Raw genomic sequence first — 14,950 nt, 5'->3', positions numbered from 1 at the left:
TAAAATTTAAATGGATAAATATTTAAGGTGATAGATACTGCAATCACTCTGATTTGATCATTATATATTATATGCTTGTATCAAAATATCACTTGTGGTAAAAGGACAGAAAAAGATATTCCACGCAAATGGGAACCAAAAGCAAGCAGGAGTAGCTTTATATCAGACAAAACAGGCTTTTAAAAGCAACAATAGTAAACAAAAGATAAAGAAAGACATTGTATAATGATAAAAGGATTAGTTCTACAAGAAGATATTTACTACAATACTCAATTTATATGCACCCAACACTGGTGCTCCTAGCTTTGAAAACAATAGTACTAGACCTAAGAATGAGATAGACAGAGCAATGCATAATAGTGGGGACTTCAATACTCCACTTACAGCACTAGACAGGTCATGAAAGAAAAACTCAACAAAAAAGAAACAATGGACTTAAATTATACCCTAGAACAAATGGACTTAACGATATTTGCAGAACATTCTTCCCAACCAATTGCAGAATATAACTCTTATCAGCAGATGAAACATTCTCCAAGACAGGTCATACAAGAGGCCACAAAAATGTCTAATAAATTTAGGAAAAATCAAAATCATATCAAGATCTTCTCGGACCACAGTGGAAAAAAACTAAAAATCAACTCCAAAAGGAACCCTGAAAACTATACAAAACAGGGAAATTAAGATCTTGAATGATTTTGGGGTTAACAATGAAATTGAGATGGAATTAAAATATTTTTTGAAATGAATAGTGACACAATTTATTACAACCTCTGAGATACAGCAAAAACAGTGCTAAGAGGAAAGTTCATAGTGTTAAATACCTACATCAAAAATTCTGAAAGAACATAAATTGACAACCTAATGTCACATTTCAAGGAACTAGAGAAACAAGAACCAACTAAACTCAAAGCTAGCAGAAGAAAAGAAATAACAAAGATCAAAGCAGAACTAAATGAAGTTGAAACAAAAAAATACAAAATATAAATGAAACAAAAAGCTAGTTCTTTGAAAAGATAAACAAAATTGATAGACCATTAGCAGGATTAACCAAGGAAAGAAGACAGAAGAGTCAAATAAGCTCAAGTAGAAATGAAACTGGAAACACTACAACCTACATCACAAAAATACAAAAGATCATTCACTACTACTATGATCACCTTCAGGCACACAAACTAGAAAATCCAGAGGAAATGGATAATTTGTGGAAAACATACAACCCTCCTAGTTTAAATCAAGAAGAAACAGAAACCCTGAGCACTTCGGCTGGGCGTGGTGGCTCACGTCTGTAATCCTAGCACTTCGGGAGGCTGAGGCGGGCAGATCATGAGGTCAGGAGTTTGAGACCAGCCTGGCCGACATAGTGAAACTCCGACTCTACTAAAAATACAAAAATTAGCTGGGCGTGGTGGTGGGCACCTGTAATCTCAGCTACTTGGGAGGCTGAGGCAGGAGAGTTGCTTGAAACCGGAAGGTAGAGGTTGCAGTGAGCAGAGATCATGCCACAGCACTCCAGCCTGGGCGAAAGAGCAAAACTCCGTCTCAAAAAAAAAAAAAGTAACCCTGAATACATCAATAATGAGCAGCAAGGTTGAATTAGTAATTTAAAAATTGCTAAATAAAAGCCCAGGACCAGATGAATTCACAGCTGAATTCTACCAGACATTCAAAGAAGAATTGGTACCAATTATATATACTGAAACTATTTCAAAAGATAAAGAGGGAATCCTCCCTAAATCATTCTATGAAGTCAGTATCACCCTAATACCAAAACCAGAAAAGGACGTAACAAAAAAGAAAGCAGCAGCACAAAAATAGCAGCAAAATTTGCAATTGTAAGATATGGAACTAACCCAAGTGTCCATCGACCAATGAATGGATAAAGAAAATGTGGTATCTATATACCATGGAATATTACTCAGACATAAAAAGGAATTTCTTTTGCAGCAACTTTAATGGAGTTGGCGGCCATTATTCCAAGTAAAGTAACTCAGGAATGGAAAACCAAATACCGTATGTTCTCCTCATAATGGGAGCTAAAGCTTTGAGGATACAAAGACATGCAGAGTGATATAATGGACTTTGGGGACTCTTAGTGGGGAGCTTGGGAGTGAGGTAGGGATAAAAGACTATTTATTGGGTACAGTGTATACTACTCAGGTAATGGATACATAAAAAATTTCAGAATTTGCCACTATAGAACTCATCATGTAACAAAAACCACCTGTACCCCCAAAACTACTGAAATTATAAGAATAAGCAAAATATCACTTGTAGCCCACATATAAATATGTACAATTAGACATATATAAAATTAAAAATAAAAAATATTTTAAGAAATTAACAGTTTCTTAAGGTAGCTACAATTGTGGTTGCTTTCTTGCCTCATATTTTGGGATATTTAAAAAAAATTAAATGATTTTTATGTTTTCTATCATTAAGACAAGGAAAAAAGCCTCTAGAAATATTTTTTGATGTAGAATAAGGGAAAATAATGGATTTGTTTTATACAATCAAAAAATCATTTGTTTAAAAAAGTAAACTAGAATATAGTTTAAACTCTGAGTTTGAGATTTTCAAAATTTAAAAATATATCTTGTGTCAATGGTTGGCATGTAATTAATATCTACTGAAAAAATAAAGGACTCTACCTACGGCTGTACATATACAGGCATACATTCGAATACTGTAATTGAAACATCTATGTCTCTTTGTCTCTCTTTTTAAGTGTAATTAATACAACTGAGGACAAGAGGGGAAATTCAAATCCCTAAAATGCTTTCCTAATTTCAGCATGAGCTACTGAGCATATGAGACTTTTCACTCAAATCTCCTCTCAGAAAAGAAAGTTGGCTCATATTCAATACTTTATACTACCTCTTATGTCTCAATTATTTTATTCTGAACCACAATGTTGTATATTAGCCTGAAATAACCTCAGAGATGGGATGCTTATATAAGTATTCTGACAGAATTTGCTTAATTAAAAAGGGAGGCAAAGCAAGTTGATAAATCTTGAGCAATCATTCCTAATGTATAGCTTCACAATCACTCCTGGCGGAGACCATTGTAAATAAGTCTTTTAAAGAATTTGTTAAAAAGCCAAACAATTTAAAAAGCAAAAACAATATGTGAGTCTATTGGGAAAATTTAAAAAATCACATCTGGCTGGGTGTGGTGGCTCACGCCTGTAATCCCAGGACTTTGGGAGGCCGAGGCAGCCTGATCACCTGAGGTCGGGAGTTTGAGACCAGCTTGACCAATGTGGAGAAACTCCATTTCTATTAAAAATACAAAATTAGCTGGGCGTGGTGGGGCATGCCTGTAGTCCCAGCTACCTGGGAGGCTGAGGCAGGAGAATCACTTGAACCTGGGAGGTGGAGGTTGCGGTGAGCCGAGATCGTGCCACTGCACTCCAGCCTGGGTAACAAAAAAGCAAAACTCCGTCTCAAAAACACACACAAAAAAAATTCATATCTATGAAAAATGAAAAAAACAGTTGTCCTAATATTTTGTGAATGGGTATTGAGTTTGGGATTAAAAATTTCAGTTATAGCATTGAGAACGTGAAAAATGGCCCTGCTGGTAGCTGGCAGCTGGCAGCTAGCTAGGCCATGATGGTCCAGCTAGATGTTAAAAACACTCATAGAAATAAACTAGGCAGACACAAGGCCACCCATGGCTGTGTTTGAAACAAGACAGAGACAAGGCCTTTCTGCTATCACAGAAAGACTCATATGAGGCATTGCTGCTCCTTTACCAATGACGTGTCTAGCCCTACTTTAATCTCATCTTCTAGATAAACACTAAGATACCTAATCACTACATTGACTCTGTTTCTTGAAAGCATCTAATCCAGAAATGGCTTCTACTTTCTGAATTCCTCCTTAGAATCATACAGCCAGCTGAGCTCTGTAAGAAGCTTTTTCCAATGCCCTCTTACTGAGATGCCCACATTCTGTCTGAAGTGTTTTATGCTCTTGCTGCAACAAGGTAAATATTCTTAATTTGTTGATTACAAGTATGTTGCTAGTAATCTTGGCCAGAGGGTTTCAGAGTATTATGTGGGGATTCAAACAGTGCCATATTACAAATAACTTAGCAAGGTGATGAGCTCTAGAATTCTAGAATATACATATGGAGCATTTGAATGAAATTGTTTCATAAAATATAAATGTGCCAGGTATTTCTAAATGAGTGTGTTATTTTATAAAATGTAAGACTGGAAATATGGAAATGCTACTCAATTAAGAAATTGAATATAATTAGAAATTTGACAATCTCATCCATATTTCTAAGTGTTTACGTTTACAAGTTGCCCAAAACTCTATTATAATTTTTTTCTCTTCTCATTGGGAAAGTGAAGCTCTCCTTAAGTTTATGCATTGGGATTAGCATTTATTCAACCTCTTATACTCCAAGACTTTTTTTTAGTTGTAAAGCAAACTTATATTTTTAAAAAATAAAATGTTACTATGAATTTACTTATAAATTATTAAGTATTTCTAACATTGTTATCTTCTTTCTAGAAGTCCTCTCCCAACTTATTCTGGTGTTATTGGCATGGGAATTGTGCTTACTAAATGAGTCAGTCAAAATAGACTTGTTCATTTGAGGGGACAATTTTTATCTGTTATCTCTCTATTGATTTCTGTTGCTATAAGTGAAGTTACACCAGGTAAATGAGACTGTATGCATGACAGATGATTTATGAAACCCAAGTATTGTTTTAATGGTAATTATATTGATTTCGGCAACATTTTGACCAATGAAATACCATTCGACCTGCTATACTATGAATCAGTCTTGAGATGCACATCTGTTGTGAGTAATATATTAAAGATTGTTAGGCAAAAAATAAACCCTAAGGAAGTTTTTAAAAATGTTAAGATGTTGATGTTGGCAGTAGAACAAACTCATTGGAAGGAAAAAAACAGCTTAATCTAGTTAATTAACAACAAAACAGCTGGGAAAATGAAACATCCCTGGTTGTGATTGACTGTAATTGAAAATGACTAATGATGCTGTCATTTTGCAGCTCATATCTGAGGAAATGATGCCTGGAAGATTATAATTGCCCTCTTGACCATTTGTCTACAACAATTATTTTGTGTTAAAGGTTGGGATGGAACCCTTTGGCCAAACACAGAAAGGTCCTCACACCTTTTTCTGTTACACTGAAAAATAATTCAAGAGCAGTAAGTAAAATTAGGTTATGTAAGTAACATTTTTTGATAATATAAAAAGTTAGCAAAGCAAACCAGCTGGCTTCATTTTATCACTTTAGAAAGTAACCAAGACATTTAAAATTCCATTAATGCTCTCAGTTCTAATACATGGCAGGTGATGTAAGCATTGAAAGTATATGAACACATTTTTAAAAGTTAACTGAAAGTGTAGTTTTCTAACTTAAGTTAAAAATGAGTATGAATACAAGAAAATGGCGCCTAAATGCTTAAGTTCAAGACAGTTAAAAATACAATTTTATAATAAAAACCAAACAACAAATGGCGTATTTCTTTTGTAGTTTATATTGTTGTTACCGATAGCAGTAGTTTTTGTTGCTTTTAAACTGGTAAATGGGGTGCTATTGAGGACCTCGTTATTACTCTGTGGAAAAATGGAACACATTAAAAACTATTTCATCTATGGCGTTAATGTAATACATTACACCAAAACTATAACTTTAGCAAAATTTTAAACAACTTTATAACTCATATAGTCAGTCATCAATAATTTCTGAAGTTAAGATGAAGAAATAACATACAAATAAATAAAAGTATGTGTGTGGGGGGGGAGAGAGAGAGGGAGACAGGGAGAGAAGAGAGAGAGACAGGGAGAGAGAGAGAGAGAGAGAGAGGGAGAGAGAGAGAGAGTTGAAGTGTTAAATAAAGATGGAGAGGTATTTGATCATATGGTCCTAAGATTTTTCAGTTATTTTGCAGCAGAGATTAGTACTACATATATGTCATAGTAGTATTATTTCATAATTTTGACCTTTTACAGGAAGTCCTCAAAGAAAATAAAGAAATTGGTTAGTCAGAGATTTCAAAAAAGAAACCAGAAATACACCATCTTTGAAAATAAAAGAAATCTTAAAGAAGTGGATGAAGTGAAGGAAAGACGAAAGAGGAAAGAAACTGAACAGGGATTAACTCAGCTTCCAATCAGAACTCAGCTTGGGAGGTGAGCGTAGGAGCTGAACAGACAGGCTGTCTGATGCAGAATGCGGAGGTGCCAATAGACAAGTCAATTTCCTAAGAAACAGAATAATTCCCTGATGTGTCTTTAATTAGAATGTCTGTAAGCGGTGGACATACTAATTATCCATTTAAATACTGGATCTTACATATACATCATGAGAGATTTTCATTTTCTTTTTAAGAATATCATTTTCTTCATAATTATTACAGTTTCCAAATGCACCTGCCCCCCAAACAAAACAGAAACACAATTCTCTCATGAAAATGTGCTGCAGGCTACTCAGACTCGTTTCCTCTTCTATTAAGAGGTAACAAGACCCAGAGTGAAGAAGAGGCATGAGAAATAGGACACATTTTAAATGTTGATATATGGACTCAAAGTTGAAAAAGGCTTTGTTCACTTTCTATCAGAGCAATGGAGCGTCCTTCAGAAAAATCACTCTAACCTTTAAAAATAAATTTTTGATCCATGCAGAGATTTAAACAGCCCTCACAGCTTTCTACCTTGTATTGCTGGGTGTCATGTTCAAAACTGTGAGGTCATTTTTTGAGCCTCTAGTTGTTTCAGGCTACCACAAACCCCAGCTAATCTTCAGATGTTTCCAAGGTCACAGTCCATAGCAAAAGTTTTGCATGAGTCAACCATTTTTTTACACCCCATAACTCCCAAATCAGTCTTGCATTTTTGCCCCTATCAACTTGATATCTATATCTATATATTTTGAAACGGAGTTTTGCTCGTGTAGCCCAGGCTGGAGTGCAATGGCGTGGTCTCGGCTCACTGCAACTTCTGCCTCTCGGGTTCAAGCGATTCTCCTGCCTCAGCCTCCGAAGTAGCTGGGATTACAGGCGCCTGCCACCACAGCTGGCTCATTTTCGTATTTTTAGTAGAGAGAGGGTTTCGCCATGTTGGCCAGGCTGGTCTCGAACTCCTGACCTCAGGTGATCTGCCTGCCTTGGCCTCGCAAAGTGCTGGGATTATAGGCGTGAGCCACCATGCCCAGCCAACTTGATATGCTCATTCTTCTCCAAATCCAAGGGAGAAATGGGAAAACAAGAATAAATTTTCCCTTAAGTTCAGCTTCTCCCAATGTGCCAAATTGAGAGAAAATGGGGAAGCAGGCAAGGAGAAAAAAAAAAAAAAAAGAAGGAAGGAAAGAACAGTGCTGTCTGCTACAAAAATGGTTTTAAGGATTGTGAAAGAGAAGGAAAGCAACAGCTCCTGGTTCGTTCTTTTTATTCCAGAAAAGTAATTCTCCTTTTACATCACTAATGCATTAGCAGGAAGCAGACATGCTCAGGCATGGCAGATCCCAGTTGTGATCTCCAAGTGGCCCAGTAGTTGAGTGTGTGGGTGGAGGTGTGATAAGTTAGTATCAAGTATTTGGATTGTTTTGTACGTAATGAAAGCAAAAATTGTCTGACTGGCTTTTAATTAAGATCTCTTTCTCTCTCTTTTACAAAGGCACAAAAGTAAAAGCCAAATTACATGTACCTTTGTGATCTCTAACAATTAGTGACAAACCTTAATTCATAGTCATACACCATAAGGCATAAAGTCTTTGAGGATCAACAAAGAGTAGACAGAAATGTATGCAATTGTCCATTTGTGCATTTCATGGCTTGCTACAATGAAAGTCACCCTGTTAACTGCTCTGGGGGCTGGCTTTCTTCAGAACATCAACAGAAACTCTGAAATTTGCTGCTTTCAGGACTTTCTCTAGCTCTTCGAATTAAATACTGAGCACATTGTTAGTTTTGTTAGTTTATGAAAAATGATTATACTGGGCTTGCACTGGATACAAATTACTTTTCTAGATTTTTGGAGTGGTTGCAATATATTCCTGAATAAATGTATGTTGATATCCACAGAGAAACCTGTGATTTTCAGTGTCTGGTGTTTGGACATTTAAGCTCAGGTGCAAACTTCAACTTTACCTAAGGAAAAGTCTCTTGTAAGCTGTAAGGAAAACAAACAATCTTCTAGAAATTAAGCTTGGGCCAAGTGCAAGGGAAACTACGCAGCGACCTTAGAGACAGAATCTAAGTCATGGTAATGTTGTTTGCAAGGACAAACTGGTTCTGTATAATGAGGTTATTGACCTGAACTGATTTCAAGCAGTTTTAAACATGAGGGCGAGGTTCACTGTATCCAAGCCTGCAACATTCACTGAGAAACCAAGACTGATCAATAAACAACCACAATTAAAGGATCTCAGGAACCTTCATCACAATGGGAACCATTATAATTTCGGCCAAGTACAGAGAATCAGGTAACCTACTGCTAACGTGTATTTAGCACTGGACTCTCATTTGCAAATGGAAGCCATTGATTAGCTATTTTTTGAAAACTGACCTGGCTTTCCATCTCCCTCCTTATGTAATAGCCTGTGAATAAATGTGACCTAGACTTCAACATGCATATGGAGAAGAAAACAAAATAGAAAGCTTTATCCCAGGCCAGCTTTTTGCCAAAGAAATAAGCAATTACATGACATTTCACTAAAAATTCTTGACCCAATGAAATACTGAAGCCTCAATGTCGATTTTCCCTTTTATAAGAAAGAGCAACAAAGGAAAGAAAGGTCACAGACCATATTGTGATTCTTTACAGCTGTTGGAGACAGACACTATGATGTAGTAGCTTGATTTGAATTAAACCAAACAATATGAAAAGCATCAAGGCTGGCAAGCAAAGCAATAAAACCCCAAAGAATTTAATCTACCTTGAAGGTGGGACTACTTTTGTATTGATGGCAGCACACCAGGACAGAAATGAGTTCTTTAATGCAATGACTCGTTAACAGCCTTAAGATCACAATATATAAATAGGTTATGATGATCAAAAAGACAGCTTTGCCTCTGCTATTACAGTATGGCCAGTATTTCCTTACAAGTTATTTCATTGATTATAAATAGTCCACGTCAATGGCAAATGTACAACAGGGGAAGCATAACCCATTATGAGGTAATGGATATAGCTAGAGGTTGTTTCATTACCTTCACTGGCTGAGTGGCTGGTTTTTCCTTGTACAAGCGCTGCCCTTTAGACAAAATCCCTTCCACATCCGGTTGTTTAGCTTGAACTGCGATTTCAGTTTCCTGGGGAAAAGAACCCACAGAGTGCAGATTAACTTCACAGTTAGCAATAAAATACTAAATTTAAATATACCCTTGGAGACTCCACATGTATTGCAGATCAATTTCTGCTGGGTACATAAGGGCACAAAAATGTAGCTTTTGATGCAGAGAAAAGAAACAGAGATGTGAAACAAAGTAAAGTAAAAAAATTCATCCAATATCTTCTTGAATTATATAATAATACTCATATAGAAACACAGGCGTTAACTTTCTACTTTTCAAAAAAGTAAAATGCAATAATGACAGTACAATTAACATAACTTATATGAATAAACACTAGTTTTAGCTTTAATAATCTCAATAATCCTAATGTTCATATTACTTTATACACTTATTGTTTTAAAAAATTCTATTTTGAGTATTGGATATAAATTTTGTTTTGAAATAAATATCAAATAATTATTTCTACATCACTGTCAAAATTATTTTCTTTCCAAAGGGTAAACACTTAAAGTACAGTATCAAAGCTTATTATTTATTAATGAGTCAAATAGGCCTTTCGAAGAATGATTTTTTTTTTGTATTATTTGCTTTTCTTCAGTCTGGAGAAGGCTGAAGCATGACAAAGAGATCCTTTAGGTATAGAAATATAAGCATTTGTTACTATCTGCTGCCTAGCTCTCTTGATGAGAGGACAAAAGAAATGTGCAGAAATTGAAGCTGACAGAAGTGAAGTTAAATATTACAGAAGACTTTTTGGATAGAACACTTGTTAAACACTAGGATAGAGTATCAATTAATCAACGTCAGGCATCAGTCAGGGCCTGGACAATCTTCCCCAGAGAGCAGCTCCTGATAACCCACATCTCTCTTCCTCCCTCTCCTATCCCGGAGCCTCCCAGCACTGCTGTGTGTGTCTTCATGCCACTGTTTCCTTTGTCTACTGTGTTTGTACCTGTTCCCCCTCAGTTCATCAGTAGGAAGTCCCAAATTACTATAATCTCAAACTGCCCAGTACGTTGTCTTGCAACTTATGGGTGCTCAGCACATACTCTTGAGATAGACTATTTTTCTCCAGTTCTTATTATCATAAACACCAGCGGCAAACAGGCACTTTGGTCAAAATTGTATATAACTAACCTCATGTGTTAATGGCTATGTATGCAAATTTCAGTTCCTTTATAACAGGAGTTTAACTACTTTACATGTAGAACTACTAATTGATGGTCTTACTGCCCCTTGCCAAGAAAACACATTGTTCCCTGAAAATGCAGCACCCGGAATGACTGTATGTCTTTGCTAGAGGTAGAAATAGCTCTGATCTCAGATCAGAAAATCTAGTTTTACTTACTGAATTCCGAATAGGTCCCCAGCCACTATAAATTCACCCTTGAATACCCCATTTGCAAAAAACCATTTTGGTGTAGTAAATGGTTATATGGTCTCAAAATACTTTAAGAGAAAATAAAATATATTATTCTAAGGAAATAGACAAAAGAGCGTATCTTCCCCAAAGTAAAAATGATTTAAGAAAAGGAAAAAAAGTAACTGAATTTTCAACCTTCACATTTATCATTTATGTATACCATAAAGTACCAAGCCAAATCCATGTACAATGTCTAAATTATACATTTGAAATTATATATGCATTACACATATAAACTGATGAGTTAACTTAAAGCACTGTCACCACCATTCATTTTGTATGTGTTTCTCTTAAGACAGACCACTACTTTCTATTTATTCACTGACAGCTGGGACTTTTCTTGTGATATTTATTGATATTGCTAATTACTGGTAATAGACAATGTTTTCTGATTAGCTTCACCATAGCTGTAGACTGTATTATTGATGATAGCATAGTTACCATTGGTATAATGAGTACTATTTCCCTTCCCCAACCCTGATTCAAACAGATTGCCAATTTACAGATAAGAAAATGAATCAAGGGTGGGTGGGATAGTAGTGATGGTAGTGACAATGATGTGAATAGCTTGCCCACAACCTCGTGGGATGTAGAACAGTTAATATTCAAACACGGCTAGGTCTGAATCCAAAGTTTATGCTATTGGCAGTAGTAACAGCTACTTCTTCGTATCTTACAACAACTTAATAACATATCTAAATGACTTGATCAATTATGTGATTTCTAAGCATTAAGAATTTTACTTTCACCATCTGAATCTGACATTATCACGTATGCTGAAAAACATGTCCTACCTCTCTGATAATAGAGAATCACTATGGGTCAGAGGGAGACACGCAACTTCATGCAACAGTAGTCATTCCCATTCATTGGAATTTTTGAAAAATGATAGCAAAGACCATTGTTCCCACTGCCAACCTACAGTCTTATTTAAACTGTTTCAATTCCTTTGCTTCCTCCTTCAAAACACATCACAATTAGTCAAACTATGTGTATATGTATAGTGTTGACCATTCCTAAAGAATTATCCTCTATAAGAGTAAGGTCCATAACTACCTTGTTCACTCGCATCCCTGGAAGTGCCTAACACATAGTAGGTGCTAAACAAAAAATTGTTGAATGGGCAAATAAATACTGTTGCAACTTTGAGCCTATGGGAATTGAGTTAGAGTGTGTATTACTAGAGACATTTGTTCATGCAGACAGTCGAAAGGTTCATGGCACAGATTATTTTCTTTCTAAATAATCTGCTAGAGTTCGATACAGAGTCTACTTTTCTACTTTTGGATTTCCTTAGCGATTTTTTGGGAAATTTTACATCTTCACGTTATTGATTACAATAGTGTCTCAGAAAACCCATTTCTATTATAAATTAAAATGGGATTATTTTATACTTAATTCATGCTTTAATTGACTTCCTTTAAACTAAAATTCCATTTATTCCATATTTTTCTTCTTAGCTGAATTTGGATAATTTAATCTCCATCTAGCAAACCAAGGGAAAATCATAAATGCAAATGTTTTAGCATTTATATTATTTAGCATGAATCTTTTACATAACCAACATCTGAATGTGGGACCGCTAATCAGACACTTTATAACTATTACACTTGAAGCATAGTAAACATTTATTAGTTTTCATTTGTAATTTCAGTAGAACAGTAAACTTGAAGGGCTGGAGGATCATACTTCCTATACAAAACTAAAAACTTCTATGAGTATTAAAACCTGTGCTGTCCTAGCATGGAAAAGCTCATCTTTCCTTTCAAACATTCCCACTTCACTTTTCTTTTTCACTCATCGAACACAGGAAGTCAATATTCTCCTCAGATTCCCTTAAATTTAACGTGTCCCTCTGTCTCCCAATACATATAATTTGTATTTGATACATTTGATGCAACTTTTGCTTTTCATAGTATTTATATGTTAAAACCTTTTGCACTGAACACCAAACTTCGTATATTATTCCAACCTTTAAAAAAGATTTATATTTCTAAAAATGGAGTATGTATTCAAAAGATAGCTGCTGCATCATCTATTCAATATATTTATCAAATGATTTGGAGGGCCCACCATAAGCTAGAGATTGGGATACAGCACTAGAAAATGTTCAATTTACAATATGAATATATGTGTGTGATATACATGTATATACATATATATGTGTATTAGGTATGACATATAATACACATATCAACATATAGGTATAATATGCACATATACACATATGCATATGTATGAATGGATATTTAGACACATGTATGTATATGTACAGGTGTACCTCATTTTACTGAGTTTTGCCTTATTGGCTCTGCAGATACTGCAGTTTTTACAAACTGAAGATTTGTAGCAACCCTGCATCAAGCAAGTCTATCAGCAACATTTCCAACACCATGTGCTTACTTCATGTCTCTGTGTCACATTTTGATAATTCTCACAATATTTCAAGCTTTTTCAATATTTTTATAACTGTTATGGTGACAGGTAATCAGTAATCTTTGACGTTACTATTTTACTAGTTTTGGGGTGCCACAAACAGTGCCCATATAAGATGGCAAACTTAATCCATTAATGTATGTATTCTGAACTCTCCACAGACCAGTCAGTCATTCCCTCACCTCTTTTCCTCTCCTTGGGCCTCCCTATTCTGAGACATAACAATATTGAAATTATGCCAGTTAATAACTGTACTATGACCTCTAAGTGTTCAAGGGAAAATAAGAGTTGCATGCCTCTCACTTTAAATCAAAAGCTAGAAATGATTAAACTTGGTGAGGAAGGCATGTCAAAAGCGAAAACAGGCTGGAAGCTAGGCCTCTTGTGCCTGTTAGCTAAGTTGTGAATGCAAAGGAAAAATTCTTGAAGAAAATTAAAAGTGCTAGTCTAGTAAACATGCAAATGATAACAAAGTAGAACAGCCTTATTGTTAATATGGAGAATGTCTTAGTGGTCTGGACAGAAGTTCAAAACAGCCACAACATTCTCTTAAGCCAAAGCCTAATTCAGAGCAAGGCTCAATTCTGTTCAGTTGTATGAATGCTGAGAGAGGTGAGGAAATTGTAGAAGAAAAGTTGGAAGCCAGCAGAGGTTTGTTCATGAGGCTTTAGGATGAAACCCTCTCCATAACATAAAAGTGCAAGGTGGAGCAACAAGTGCTGATGGAGAAGCTGCAGCAAACTACCCAGAAGATGAAGCTAATATCTAAGATGATGAAGGTAGCTACACTAAACAACAGATTTTCAGTGTAGATGAAGCAGTCTTCTATGGGAAAAAGATGCCATCTAGGACTTTCATTGACTAGCTAGAGAGAAGTCAATGCCTGGCTTTGAAAGTTCAAGGGACAGGCTGACTCTCTTGTGAGGGGCTAATGCAATCGGTGACTTTCAATTAAAGCCAATGCTGATTTACCATTCCAAAAATCCTAGGGCCCTTACAATTATGCTAATAGACTCTGCCTGTGCTCTATAAAGGGAACAACAAAGCCTGGGTGATAGCACATCTCTTTACAGCATGGTTTACTGAATATTTAAGCCCATTGGCCATACCTATTGCACAGAAGAAAAAATCTCTTTCAATATATTACTGCTTGTTGATAATGCACCTGGTCAGCCAAAAGGTCTGATGAAGATGTACCAAGAGATTAATTTTGTTTTTATGCTTGCTAACACAACATCCATTCTGCAGATCTTGGATCAAGGAGTCATTTCAGTTCTCAAGTCTTATTCTTTAAAAGTATATTTTGTAAGGCTATAGTTGCCCTAGGTAGTGATTCCTCTGATGGATTGGGTAAACTGAAAATCTTCTGGAAAGGACTCACCATTCCAGATGCCATTAAGAAAACTTGTGATTCATGGAAAGTGGTAAATATCAACATTACAAGGAGTTTGGAAGAAGTTTATTCCGACCCTCATGAATGACTATGAGGGTCCAAGACTTTAGTGGGGGAAGTTACTGTGGATGTGGAAAAAATTGCAAGAGAACTAGAATAAGAAGTGGAGCCTGAAGGTGTAACTGAGTGGCTGTAATCTCATAATAAAACTTCAATGGATGAAGAGTTGCTACTTATAGATGAACACAACAAAGTGTTTTCATGAGACAGAATCTACTTCTGGTGAAGATGCTGTAAACAATGTTGAAATGACAACAAAGGGTTAGAATATTCTGTAAACTTAGTTGGTAAAGCAGCAGCAGGGTATGAGAGGCTTGACCTCATTTTTGAAAGATGTACTGTGAGTGAAAT

The 14,950-nt window shown here is 35.8% G+C and overlaps 1 protein-coding gene across 1 annotated transcript in view; it reads right to left on the bottom strand.

The window, feature by feature from the left end:
- Positions 1-14,950, bottom strand: part of DMD (dystrophin) — a 2,224,438-nt gene that overhangs the window by 718,913 nt on the left and 1,490,575 nt on the right. Inside the window, 1 exon segment of the mRNA XM_033201414.1 lies at positions 9,204-9,305. Coding sequence (XP_033057305.1) covers positions 9,204-9,305 — 102 coding nt within the window.

This window comes from Trachypithecus francoisi, unplaced genomic scaffold (assembly GCF_009764315.1).
Source record: "Trachypithecus francoisi isolate TF-2019V2 unplaced genomic scaffold, Tfra_2.0 Lachesis_group6, whole genome shotgun sequence".
Taxonomy (NCBI): Eukaryota; Metazoa; Chordata; class Mammalia; order Primates; family Cercopithecidae; genus Trachypithecus; species Trachypithecus francoisi.
Note: the sequence above shows the minus strand (reverse complement) of the source record. Positions and strands in the feature narration are given on the sequence as shown.